General features: G+C 42.3%; 1 protein-coding gene across 2 annotated transcripts in view; it reads right to left on the reverse strand.

Moving 5' to 3' along the window:
* aars1 (alanyl-tRNA synthetase 1) overlaps window positions 1-14,595 on the reverse strand; it is a 67,208-nt gene that overhangs the window by 38,171 nt on the left and 14,442 nt on the right. For both annotated transcript variants that reach the window (XM_073069652.1, XM_073069653.1), the window contains exons 3-6: window positions 12,295-12,483; window positions 8,693-8,838; window positions 7,926-8,117; window positions 7,274-7,418 (exon numbers count right to left, since the gene is read on the reverse strand). In XM_073069652.1, coding sequence (XP_072925753.1) covers window positions 7,274-7,418; window positions 7,926-8,117; window positions 8,693-8,838; window positions 12,295-12,483 — 672 coding nt within the window. The remainder of the gene's footprint in view (window positions 1-7,273; window positions 7,419-7,925; window positions 8,118-8,692; window positions 8,839-12,294; window positions 12,484-14,595) is intronic.

A 14,595-nucleotide genomic window follows, 5' to 3' on the forward strand; every position in this document is an offset into this window, starting at 1 on the left:
GAGAGGAAGACTGGTCAAAAGCAGGCAGATGGCGCCAAACACTTGCCTATCCTTGTCAACTTCAACCTTGCTTGACACCTCAATTGGAGAGAAGCAATGGAATCGATCATGGGCTTGCACCCTCAACACCTCAATTGGAGAGAAACAACAGAGTCGATCATGGGCTTGCACCCTCAACACCTCAATTGGAGAAAAACAACAGAGTCGATCATGGGCTTGCACCCTCAACACCTCAATTGGAGAAAAACAACAGAGTCGATCATGGGCTTGCACCCTCAACACCTCAATTGGAGAGAAGCAATGGAATCGATCATGGGCTTGCACCCTCAACACCTCAATTGGAGAGAAGCAATGGAATCGATCATGGGCTTGCACCCTCAACACCTCAATTGGAGAGAAACAACAGAGTCGATCATGGGCTTGCACCCTCAACACCTCAATTGGAGAGAAACAACAGAGTCGATCATGGGCTTGCACCCTCAACACCTCAATTGGAGAAAAACAACAGAGTCGATCATGGGCTTGCACCCTCAACACCTCAATTGGAGAGAAACAACAGAGTCGATCATGGGCTTGCACCCTCAACACCTCAATTGGAGAGAAGCAATGGAATCGATCATGGGCTTGCACCCTCAACACCTCAATTGGAGAAAAACAACAGAGTCGATCATGGGCTTGCACCCTCAACACCTCAATTGGAGAAAAACAACAGAGTCGATCATGGGCTTGCACCCTCAACACCTCAATTGGAGAAAAACAACAGAGTCGATCATGGGCTTGCACCCTCAACACCTCAATTGGAGAGAAACAACAGAGTCGATCATGGGCTTGCACCCTCAACACCTCAATTGGAGAGAAACAACAGAGTCGATCATGGGCTTGCACCCTCAACACCTCAATTGGAGAGAAGCAATGGAATCGATCATGGGCTTGCACCCTCAACACCTCAATTGGAGAGAAACAACAGAGTCGATCATGGGCTTGCACCCTCAACACCTCAATTGGAGAGAAGCAATGGAATCGATCATGGGCTTGCACCCTCAACACCTCAATTGGAGAGAAGCAATGGAATCGATCATGGGCTTGCACCCTCAACACCTCAATTGGAGAGAAACAACAGAGTCGATCATGGGCTTGCACCCTCAACACCTCAATTGGAGAAAAACAATAGAGTCGATCATGGGCTTGCACCCTCAACACCTCAATTGGAGAGAAGCAATGGAGTCGATCATGGGCTTGCACCCTCAACACCTCAATTGGAGAGAAGCAATGGAATCGATCATGGGCTTGCACCCTCAACACCTCAATTGGAGAGAAACAACAGAGTCGATCATGGGCTTGCACCCTCAACACCTCAATTGGAGAGAAACAACAGAGTCGATCATGGGCTTGCACCCTCAACACCTCAATTGGAGAGAAACAACAGAGTCGATCATGGGCTTGCACCCTCAACACCTCAATTGGAGAGAAACAACAGAGTCGATCATGGGCTTGCACCCTCAACACCTCAATTGGAGAGAAACAACAGAGTCGATCATGGGCTTGCACCCTCAACACCTCAATTGGAGAGAAACAACAGAGTCGATCATGGGCTTGCACCCTCAACACCTCAATTGGAGAGAAACAACAGAGTCGATCATGGGCTTGCACCCTCAACACCTCAATTGGAGAAAAACAACAGAGTCGATCATGGGCTTGCGCCCTCAACACCTCAATTGGAGAGAAACAACAGAGTCGATCATGGGCTTGCACCCTCAACACCTCAATTGGAGAAAAACAACAGAGTCGATCATGGGCTTGCGCCCTCAACACCTCAATTGGAGAGAAACAACAGAGTCGATCATGGGCTTGCACCCTCAACACCTCAATTGGAGAGAAACAACAGAGTCGATCATGGGCTTGCGCCCTCAACACCTCAATTGGAGAAAAACAACAGAGTCGATCATGGGCTTGCGCCCTCAACACCTCAATTGGAGAGAAACAACAGAGTCGATCATGGGCTTGCACCCTCAACACCTCAATTGGAGAAAAACAACAGAGTCGATCATGGGCTTGCACCCTCAACACCTCAATTGGAGAAAAACAACAGAGTCGATCATGGACTTGCACCCTCAACACCTCAATTGGAGAAAAACAACAGAGTCGATCATGGGCTTGCGCCCTCAACACCTCAATTGGAGAAAAACAACAGAGTCGATCATGGGCTTGCACCCTCAACACCTCAATTGGAGAGAAGCAATGGAGTCGATCATGGGCTTGCACCCTCAACACCTCAATTGGAGAGAAGCAATGGAGTCAACCATGGACTTGCACCCTCAACATCTCAATTGGAGAAAAACAATAGAGTCGATCATGGGCTTGCACCCTCAACACCTCAATTGGAGAGAAGCAATGGAGTCAACCATGGACTTGCACCCTCAACACCTCAATTGGAGAGAAGCAATGGAGTCAACCATGGGCTTGCACCCTCAACACCTCAATTGGAGAGAAGCAATGGAGTCAACCATGGACTTGCACCCTCAATGTAATGAAACCCAATTTCCCTTGGGATCAATAAAGTATGTCTGTCTGTCTCAACTGGAGAAAAACAATGGAGTTGATTATGGGCTTGTGTCTTCAATGCCTCAACTGGAGAAAAACAATGGAGTTGATTATGGGCTTGTGTCTTCAATGCCTCAATTGGAGAGAAGCAATGGAGTCGATCATGGACTTGAGCCCTCAATGCCTCAATTGGAGAAAAACAATGGAGTTGATTATGGGCTCACACTCTGTCTCCAGGCTTCCAGGACGCACACTCTGCTTCAAACTTCACTGAGTTTCCTCAAAGACAGTGAAGCACCAGATGGCTCAATTGATCCAAAAGTACACCATCATAATGTAAATCACAGGTTCCAATTGCAGACAGCTAAGTAGTCGAATCACATTTGAAAGTAGTAAAAGAAGTAGTTTCGGGACTATCTACAGGACATCACTGTGACAGCTGACAGAATTCGATCCACACTGCCCAGCAACCCTGATTTAACCTTAATCTAATGTCAGAACAATTTACAATGACCAATTAATCTACCCAGTTAGGTGCACCCTGTTTTTCTAACATTCGCTTTACAACACCTCACTGTTACGAAAGACCTACATTAGTTACCTGTTTTCGCTAACAGAAAGTGTTTTCACTGTTATGAAAAAAGCAGCCAAGCAGTCAACCTTCTCCCCCGGAACTGCATTCTAGTCGGCATTGCTTAAACACATGCCTGTGAGCATCTGTGCTTTATGTCGATTTATTTTGTGCATCCGTTAGCAAGATGAGTTCTAAGGTATCGGAAAAGCTTAAAAGAGCGTGTAAGGGTGTTACACTTAGCGTAAAACTAGACATAATAAAGCATTTCAATCGTGGTGAACGAAGTAAGGATATAGTGAGTTTGGCTAAGGGTTTGTGGAAGCTGACGACGATCATGTTGAAGAGGTAATGGCATCCCATGACCAAAAACTGACAGATGAAGAGGAAAGGATAACAATTGAAACCAAACAGCCCGAAAGTGAAGACGTCCAGGAACTCAACGGGAAGCAATTGCGTGAGACTTTCACTGCAATTGACAATGCTGCAATGATTGCAGAAAAATATGACTTAATTTTGAAAGGCTACGTAGGTTTAGGGCATCTTTGCAGGACGGTTTGAGTGCTTACAAAGAACTGTATGATAGAAAAATGCGCTAGGCTGAGCAGTCAAGCATACTGTCGTTTCTCAAGCCTTCCACATCAGTAACAGCAGATGACGAAACTCTACCTTCGACATTGAGGCAGGCAGATATAGAAGATGACCTGCCTGCCCTGATGGAAACAGACGACGACGAGATGACACCCAAGTCTCCCACCACCCCAACCTCCGACGACTCAGCCTAACACACCATCATCAGCGTGCTCACCGTCTTCTCGAATCCGGTAAGAGAAACTACACTGGACGTACATTATTTCTACTTTATATAGGCTGTGTATTTTTATGTGTTATTTGGTATGATTTGGCAGCTTCATAGCTTAAAAGTTACTGTAAAGAGTACTTCTGCCGAGAGCACTTGTGCCGTGTGTTTCTGCCGAGAGCACTTGTGCCGTGTGTTTCTGCCGGGAGCGCTTGTGCCGTGTGTTTCTGCCGGGAGCGCTTGTGCCGTGTGTTTCTGCCGGGAGCGCTTGTGCCGTGTGTTCCTGCCGGGAGCGCTTGTGCCGTGTGTTTCTGCCGGGAGCGCTTGCGCCGTGTGTTTCTGCCGGGAGCACATGCGCCGTGTGTTTCTGCCGGGAGCACATGCGCCGTGTGTTTCTGCTGCGAGTGCTGCCGAGAACGCTTGCGTGAGATTTTCACTGCGGTGGACGGTGCTGCAATAATTGCAGAAAAGTATTCCTACATTATATAGGCTGTGTATTTATCAGATCATTCCCACTTTTACTATATGTTACTGTTATTTTAGGTTTTATGTGTTATTTGGTTTGATTTGGTAGGTTATTTTTTGGGTCTGTGAATGCTCACAAATTTTCCCCATATAAATAAGTGGTAATTGCTTCTTCATTTTACGACATTCCAGCTTACGAACCATTTCATAGGAATGCTCTACCTTCGAATAGTGGGGGAAACCTGTACCTCTTTGGACTGTGGGAGGACCCGGAGAAAAGCCACGCATGCAAAGGGAAGGATGTACAAAGACACTTACAGAGGATGCTAAGATCGAACTTCAGCTCCAATGTCCCAGGTGTCATAGTGTTGTGCTAACCACTATGCTACCATGGCACCACAATTACCTCCAGTAAATTCCATTTACATAAATCAGTCTCATATAATTGTTACAAAATGGAGGATGGTGTTCAAGTACAGCATGTTTTACTTCAAAAGAAGTCAACAGAGAAACTGTTGGTTAAATGTAGTGAACTTCTCACTTCATGTTGACCTCCTTTAAGTGATGATATCTGCAAATTCAGTTATGTATTAGGAGGAAGAATTCAACACAAAAACCAGTTTACTGTTGCCATTTTTTTTATGAAGGAATAAAGAAAGTTCATTTCTAAAATACAAGAGATTCTGCAGATGCTGGAAATCCACAGCAACACACACAAAATGCTGGAGAAACTCAGCAGATCAGGCAGCATCTGTGGAGAGGAATAAACAGTCAAGATTTCAAGCACAGACTCTTCATCAGGACTGGAAAACAAGGGTAAGGAGCCTGGATTCAAGATCAGTTGGGAAGGACAAATGGACAAGGGAGTCACAGAGTAGGCCATCCTTTTAGGAAGTGGAGAGTGGAGGACAAGGGAGATATATTTAATGGTAAGATCCCATTAAAGATGGCTCATTTCTAGATACTGCTTACAATATTGAGATCTTATATAATCATGTGTTTTGAAGTGAAAAGCCGAGAAGTTTTGAAGTAAAATGCCAATTCTGCTATCAGAAACTTGTTAGCTTTCAGTAGCAGGTGTCACACCACTTGGATCTGGCTATTTTATAGGTTAATTCTTATCATTGGAACATTGATATGAGAAGACTACAGCTGCTTTTTCCTTTGTCTTTTCTTTGTTTTGTTTTCTTTGTTCTCCCAGCTCATCTTTCATGTTCAGTTTCTATTTCTGTAACACTTGATAAAACAATTGTAAATTATCTTTTACAAACAATCACATTTATTCAACAGACAGTTGAACTGATGTGACAAACAATTAGGAAGGCCACTATGCCCTGGTCTTTAGTACAAAAGAACTTGCGTATAATGATAATTGGGGTGCCACAGTAGTGCAGCAGTTAGTTTGATGCTACTACAGCTTGAGGTGTAGGAGTTCACTGTTCAATCCCGGTGTCCTCTTTAAGTTTATACATCTTCCCCGTGGAATGCATGGGTTTCCTCCCCAAAGACATACTGGGTAGGCTAATTGGTTATTGTAAATCGTCCTATGGTTGAGTTAAATCAAGGCTGCTGGGCGGCGTGGCTCAAAGGGGTAGAAGGGCCTATTCCATGTGGTACCTCTAAATAAATAAATAAGATACAGACATGCTATATTACAATTATACAGCAATAAAAACAGCCCAGGGTCATTCAACCTCTCATGTCTGTTCTACCAGTCAGTAAGATTATATCTGATACGGCCACTTCCTTGCAATATGTCACACTCTAACTTGAACATACTCTATGACCAAGCCTCCACAGCACATTCGCCTAAGAGAATTTCTAAGATTCATTACCATCTGGATGAAGAAATTCCTTTTCACCCTAGTCCTGAAGGGCTCACTCCTTACCAAGGTCCTAGATATTTTCGGGGAACTGAGTGGGTCCATAGAGGGAAATAGTCAAGATATCGGGTTGAGACCCTTCATTTGGACTGACAAAGGGTCTGGACCCAAAATGTTGACTCTCAGATGCAATCTGACCCTGTGAGCTACTCCAGTATTGTGAATGTTGCTTCAGATTCCAGCATCTGTAGTCTCCTGTGCAAGAAGGTCTTTACTCTCTCATCAAAGTCCTCAAGTAATTAGGGACAATATATTACTTGCCTTTTGAACTGCGTGCTGTAAAGGGACTTAAACTTTCAGTAATTTACAAGGCTACCCAGATCTCTCCAAAAAGTGGTAACGTCAAATCTCAAGCCATTTGAAAAACATTCTTCTTTTTCCAATTATAAATAGGATGACCTCACGTTACTACATTATAACTGCAACCAGCCTGTTCTTTCCTATCCACTGATATTTTCTAAAGCCCTTTGAAGCACCCAGCATCAGGAAATTTGGATGTCCCACCCAAATGGCTAACGTAGACTATTGATAAGCTGGTGGGGCGGCACCAAATCCGGTTTATACAAATCCGGTTTATACAAATCCGGTTTCCCTACCCAAAAAAGAACATATTTGGATAAAAAGAGGGCAACAATGATTACCAGACTGATTTCTAAATACGGTTTGTTCTACAAAGTAAAACTGGGGCTACACACTTTACAGTTTGGAAGAATGAAAAGTTATTTCATTGAAATGTATTCAATCCTTATGAGACATAACATGGTAAATGCAGAGATCAATAGATTTTTGGATATTAAGGAAATCAAGGGACATGAGGTTAGAAAAGAAAAGTAGCACCAAGGCAAAAGATCAGATGCGATCTCATAAATATTTAAGCAGGAGCAAAGAACTGAATGAATTACTACTACTATTTCTCATGGAGAGCAAAGGCATGATGTATGGACAGAAATTGATTAACAGTAATAACTACAAATTGAAACCACGTGTTAAAATGAGCATTTTTCCTGAACTTACTTTCTGAATTGCTTCAAAATAAGGCACAAATAAGTCTGTGTCATAATTTGACATTTTGCCTTGTAGGACTGACACTAGCCGCTCAAAACCCATTCCAGTATCAATGCTCTTCTTGGCCAGGGGTTTCAGACTGCCATCACTCTCTCTGAAGAATTGGAAACAGGCAATCAGTTCATTAACAGAAATATATATGCAAAATAATGGCTGCTAAGTATATTGTGAAATTCTGTCAGTTTTGTATTCAGTTCTACCACGGCAAACTAAAAAGAAATATTCAATACCCATGATGCACCAAACCAACTGTCAATTCCCAAGGATTTTTAAAAAATTAGTTCTCTTGTGCACCAATTTATTTGTAATGAACTCAATGATATCTAAAGGCAGCTAACAAAAGCACTGGCAAAAGTTATCCCATATCTGCTAGAAATTTAAAGAGAAACATTTACATGCAAAAAGGTGTAAGCAAGCACCCATTGACAGATAGAACTCAACTGCAGCACTTTAGAGAACAGGTAAAAAGAAAGGGAATTAACATTAGTTTACTTGGCCACATGGATTTTGCATACCATAACTAACAATGTTAAGAGAGTAGTTCTTTAAATATGATCAGGAGAGTTGGATGAAGATATTGTACACTGGGTTACAATTTTACCTGTTGAATTGAATGAACACAAGATTCCAGACCTCCAGAACATTAGGGTCATCCATGTTGACCAGGTGAGCAGCATCACGTCCTCCAATACGATCATAATGTATCTCACTGCATGGGCCGCAAGGGCCAGTGTCACCCATCTCCCAGAAATTATCCTTCATGCTGCCTGGCAGAATCCTTTCTTCTGCCATTCTGGTAAAAATAAAAAGTTAACTAGATTTAATACAAATGCAGAAAGACACCAAGCTCTAAATGTATTTTACAGACACCATTCTGTTTAATTCAAAGCAACAAGTATTTTTTCTTCAACTGTAAAGGATACAATTGAAAAGGTTTATCTTTAAATACTTCTAAATACCCAACAAACTGTAGGGTTCCATCATATTATTGTTGATTGGCTATCACAAATGCCAGGATGATTTCGGAATTACCTCTGAAGTTTAACAATCATAGCTGGGCCAACAATAAACATGAATAGAGGAGAATTTATCCTTTAGATTGACCAATTTCAAATTCATTCCACTTGTATGTGCAGTTGAAGAATTAAAAATAAATGCTGGGAAACTATAGGTATTCATCATTGAAAAAGAAAATCCTTATAAAGTTCTTTCATGACCAGCTCTACTATGATATTGAAAATGTTCCAAGGGAAAATATTTTACTTGAACTCCAGCCCAGTTCAACCTAGTAGAAATACAGGCTTCCTCAAATTACATAATGGAAGATCTAGTTGGAATGGGAATAGAAATGAAAAAGGGAAATCTCACCCGAGGTTTGTCCAGATCTGCTTGCATTCAAGATCTGGCTCCAGCCCAGCTCTTTCATCCCCTCCGAAGTAAGTTACGTAAAGCCTGTCGATGGAGATTCCAAACTCTTTCGTCAACAGTTCCAACGCCATTTTGCAAGCCAGCTCCTACAAGGATGAAGGGAATCACAGTATCCACACAGACTGAATCACTGTAGATTGACTTCTACAATTTTTGTCTAAAATATATCTTTTAGTTTGAAGGAAACTGCAATTTGAATCGTATTTTAACTGAAAATTAATATAAAGATGCTCCCACTTACAAGTGAGAGCAGATAAGAGACAATGAACATTAGATAGGATAAGTACAGTAAGTTGAAGCTGTTGGGCTGAAGAGCACAGATTTATTCCAGTAGTAATTGTTAAGATGAATCGTGTTCGCCTTCGTTAGTCAGGGGATTGAGTTCAAGAGCCACAAGGTAATATTCCAGCACTGTAAATCTATTTAGCCCACATTTGGAATATTGTGTTCAGTTCTGGACACCTCATTATAGGAAAGATGTGGAAGCTTTATAGATGGTTCAGAGGAGATTTATCAGGATGCTGCCTGGATTAGAAAGCATGTCCTATGAAGATAGGTTGAGTAAGGTAGTGCTTTTCCTCTCTGGAGAGGAGGAGGATGACAGATGAATTAATGGAGGTGTACAAGATGAAAGAGGCTGAATTTGAGTAGATAACCACACTAGGGCAGAAATGGATTGTATGGGGGGCATAATTTTAAGGGTACTGGAGGAAATTATTGGAGCTGGGGGAGGGTCTGAGGTAAGTGCTTGTTTGTTTTTTTTACCCAAAGAGTGGTGGTATGTCGAACACGTTGCCAGGGTAGTGGTAGAGGCAGATTTATGAAATACTTAGATAAGCCCATGGATGATAGAAAAATGAAGGGCTACATAGAAGGGAAGGGATAGAATGATCCGAGAGTGTGGCAGTGTTCTATGTAATTGGGTAAACATTTGAAGACGGTTGGCCAAAGAGGGTTGAGGCACGTGTGCACTGTAAACACCGGAATGGATCAATTGAGCTTACTCCCTTGTTTCTGCTCTGTAATTACAGCATAATCAACAAACTGAGTATTTCTAAAATATCCTGTACCTAGAGAGGTTGCTCCCCGAAAAAGACAATAAACTTTGCGGTGTATTCACTAACTAAAATCTAGTGGCACTGGCGTTAGATGAAGACTTCAGTGCTGTGCAGATACACGTACTTTTGCATTTACTACTTTACTTCCCCAACACAGCTCTCAGTACTTCTACTGTGCATAACAGACTCTTTCCTGAAGGACACTTTGCACATGCAAGGTAACAGCTACTCTCCTATGCCCTACTTTCAATGAGGTTTGGTTGCACCCAAGCTCTATGGGATATACTAAGAGAGGTGACAGATGGAAGCCCTTTCAGACTTTTAGGCTTTGTGATGTTGATCTGGCAAAAGTATAGCAATATATTACCACATTAGAAGAATATGCACAATTTGAAGGCAGTGCGATCCCACCTGTCTGTGGCCTTGGTAGGAGTTGTGCCCTGATAGGTAGGTCCAGGTTAGAGTTATAAGTCTAGGAAGTATTCAGCAGCCCTAAGCTGCTACAATGCATTGTGGACACAACAAACACATTGCTACAATGTTGTACACACTGTGAAGTGTGGTGTGGTGAGGGAAAAGTAAAGGAGCTGGTTGTGGATTACAGGAGGAACGGAGATAAGTTAACCCCTATTAACATCAATGGATCTGGGGTTGAGAGGGTAAACAGTTTTAAGTTCCTCGGCATCCACATCACCAAGGACCTTACGTGGTCTGTACACACCAGCTGTGTGGTGAAAAAGGCACAACAGCGCCTCTTTCACCTCAGACGGTTAAGGAAGTTTGGTATAGGCTCCCAAATCCTAAGAGCTTTCTACAGAGCCACAATTGAGAGCATCCTGACTGGCTGCATCACTGCCTGGTATGGGAACTGTACCTCCCTTAATCGCAGGACTCTGCAGGACAGTGGTGCAGACAGCCCAGAGCATCTGTAGTTGTGAACTTCCCATGATTCAGGACATTTATAAAGACAGTTCTGTAAAAAGGGCCCGTAGGATCACTGGGGACCCAAGTCACCCCAACCACAATCTATTCCAGCTGCTACCATCCGGGAAACGGTACCGCAGTATAAAAGCCAGGACCAACAGGCTCCTGGACAGCTTCTTCCACTAGGCCATCAGACCAATTAACTCACGCTGATTTGAGTGTACTCTATATTACACTGACTGTTATTTTTATTATAAGTTATTATAAATTACTATCATTGCACATTGCAACAGAGATGTAACCTAAAGGCTTTTATTCCTCATGTATGTAAAGGATGTAAGAAATAAAGTCAATTCATAAAGACATAACAAAATGTACAATGAAATGCTAATCAAGCAATTGCACTGTCCTAGACTTTGAAATTCTTGAGCATTATTGGAGCTGTACTCACCCAGCAATTATCACAGTACATTCCTGACATGCCCAGCAGATGGTGGAAAGATTGAGGTGTCAGGGGACAAACAACATCAAGCAAAAAACCAAGAATTTGACGTTACTTGACATGCTGAGTAGTTTCGATTAGATCAGCCTTATTTGTCGTATGGACATCAAAATAGAGTGAAATGTGTCATTTGTGCCAATGAGCAACACAGTCCAGGGGTGTGCTGGGGCAGCCCACAAGAGGCACCGTGCTTCAGGCATCAACATGGCACGCCTACAACTTACTCACCTGAACATCTTTTGTTTCGGAATGTGGGAGGAAACCCCAGCGGACACAGGAGAACATACAAACTCCTTACAGACAGTGAAGGAACTGAACCCGGGTCACTGGCACTGTCATAGCATTGCGCTAACTGCTATGCTACCATGTCACCCGCCTCCCCCCCACCAAGCTACCATGCCGCTTTATCATCCGCTGTTTTATTTCATATCTCTAGTGTTTTGTAGCTGACAAGTTCAGTAATACTTTTTCTGCTGTCTGAGCTATTTCTCATTCCTCTCCAACCCTAACCCTAACTTCCTCTCCAACTTACATCTCTGCTGGATGTATCAGCTATGACGGCAAGCCTTCAAATGGCATCAGGCCACTTCGGTTTCTAATGGCTGCCAAGTTGGCACAGATTGTTCATCCCCAACCTCCCACTTCTCTGCAATTTAAGGAATGCCGATTTCCTAGTTTTACGGCATGGAAATCACCTTGAAATGCTGAGTTCCCTTTCTTTCTCCAGTTACACTCCCTGACATGAGAATCAAGAGCATATTCCTTTTTATTACAGTACTCTTGAAAATAACTCGTTTCATCAATTGGAAACAACCCTGGAATACCCCACCCAAAGCCCCTTTCACTGCAAGGGCTGAAGCAGTTCAAGGCAGCAGCATATTAGCATCGTTTGAAAGGTATGTTAGTGATGGGCAGTAATTGTTGCCTTCTTCACAGCCTCTAATACCACATTAGAATAAAACATCACAAGGTACCACCAGCTGTTATTGGTTTTACCATTAATGACACACTCCTTTCTTGCTAATCCAATACTGTTGTTATGTGAACAGTTGATTTACCTTGAAGTAATCACCAAAGGACCAAGAACCCAACATTTCAAAAAAAGTATGATGATAAACATCCTTCCCCACATCATCCAGGTCATTGTGTTTTCCTCCAGCCCGTATACATTTCTGAGTATTTGTAGCTCTTAGTAATTTTGCCATTGGGTGGGATGGATCGATGGTGTTCAAGAAGATTGGTTTAAACTGTGAAGAAGAAAAACAGGTCACTGATTAAAAACTTTAAACAGTCTCCCTGAGAAGTTATTGACAGATGTTAGAACTACCATTTTATAGCTCCTGGCTGGACTTTTATGATTTAATCATACAAAACCATTAAAAAAAACCATACAATATGGCAAAACATATGGTGGAAGCATTTAAAAACCAACAGAAGGCACCTAAAAAGCCATAATGGGAGAAAACATGAAATATGAAGTGTTAACCAATAATACAAAAGAGGATATAGGAAGTTTTTCAGATACACAAGGAGTAAAAGAGAGTGGATATTGGACCACAGGAAAATGACGCTGGAGAGGTAGTAATGGGGACAAAGAAATGGCAGACGAACTTAATACCGTAAATTCCTGTGTATAAGCCGAGAATTTGGCCCTAAATTTTGGTCCTAAAATTAGGGGGTTGGCTTATACAGAGGGTACCAACTTTGGAAAAACAAATACATGGAAGACAGGTCATATTTATTGGCTGTTTTTGAGTCAAATTCATTCCACTGTCTGAGCAATCTTTGTTTTTTGTCTCAACACAAGACCACGTCTATTTATAAATCGGGTGCACCAATTTTGCGTAGCTCTGAAATTTTCGCTGACCTCACGGTGTTTTTCATCCCATTTCAACGCTTGAACTCGAATCATTTCTCTGGTAACAATGTATCCAGACAATCGCTGGTAATCACCCACTCTAAAACTTTTTCTTCCAGTTCTGGCCACTGGCATGTTTTCCCGCGGTTTGCACGTTTCGCCTTTGGCATTTCCCTCAGCGTGTCCTCTGCCTTTCTCCACTCTCTCACTTGATTCTCGTTTACACTAAACTTCTTAGCAGCTGCAGAATTATTCATTCCTTTAGCAAAATCAACAACCCTCAGCTTGAAGCCAGCGTCATATCGCATTCATTTTAATCTTTTGTACATGGTGGTCGCAAACTCAATACTGAGTACACGTACTGATCCCGCCACCCCGTGTTATGTTTTAACCAGATTATGATGGATGCTAAATGGTTTCACGGGGGTTACATTTCAGAGGTTTCTTTACCATTGGGAACCCAATCCAAAACTTCCCTCCCTGATTTATTTATTAAGAATTCGCTTATAACGCTCTACAACGTGTAGGCCTGTTTTTTTAGCAGGTACTGGTTCACAAAATTTCCAGGTTCCAGATCCAGCAAAGCTGAGTACCAGCATGTGAGATCTTGTGATTTTTTCTGGTTAAATCAAAAACCTCTACAAAAGGGGTCTGCTTATACAAAGGCAACATGAAAAAGTCACTTTTTAAACCCTGAAAATGGGGGGCTGACTTATACTCCGGGTCGGTTTATACACCGGAATTTACGGTAAGTATTTTGTGCTAGTCTTCATTGCGGAAGACATTAGTCGAATGACAGAAATGTGAGAAAGTCAGGGGGCAGAAATGAGTGTTATTGCTACTAATAAGGTGCTTGGGAAGCTGGAAAGTCTGAAGGTAGATAAGTCACCCAAGACCAGATGGTCCAGATGGACTACACCATGCAATTCCAAAGGAGCATGCAATTCCATGCAATTCCAAAGGACCATGCAATTCTGAAGAAATTGTGGTAGGCATTAGAAATGATCTTTTAAGAATCACTAGACTTTGGAATGGTTCCGGAGGATTCTTACAACCTCTTATAATCCTGTGCATTGGAGCTTCCATACCTGGCTATGATACGTCAGAATGCTCTACACTGTATACCTACAGAAATTTGCAAGAGTATTTGCTGAACTACCAAATCTCCTCAAACTCCTAATGAAATAGAGCTGCTAACGTGCTTTCTTCAGCATTACATCAATGTGTTGGGATGAAGATATATCCTCTAAGATACTGGTGCTACAAACTTAAACCTGCTCACTCTTTTCACCACTGACCCTTCAATGAGGACTGCTTGGTGTTCTACCAACTTCCCCTTCCTGAAGTCCATGAACAATTCCTTGGTCTTACTGGCAGTGAGTACAAACTTATTGCTGTGGCACCACTCAACCAGCTGAACTATCTCACTCCTGTATACCACCCCGATACCATCTGAGATTATGCCACAACTGTGGCGTCATCAGCAAATTTACAGATGTTT

Source organism: Hemitrygon akajei, chromosome 17, assembly GCF_048418815.1.
Source record: "Hemitrygon akajei chromosome 17, sHemAka1.3, whole genome shotgun sequence".
Taxonomy (NCBI): domain Eukaryota; kingdom Metazoa; phylum Chordata; class Chondrichthyes; order Myliobatiformes; family Dasyatidae; genus Hemitrygon; species Hemitrygon akajei.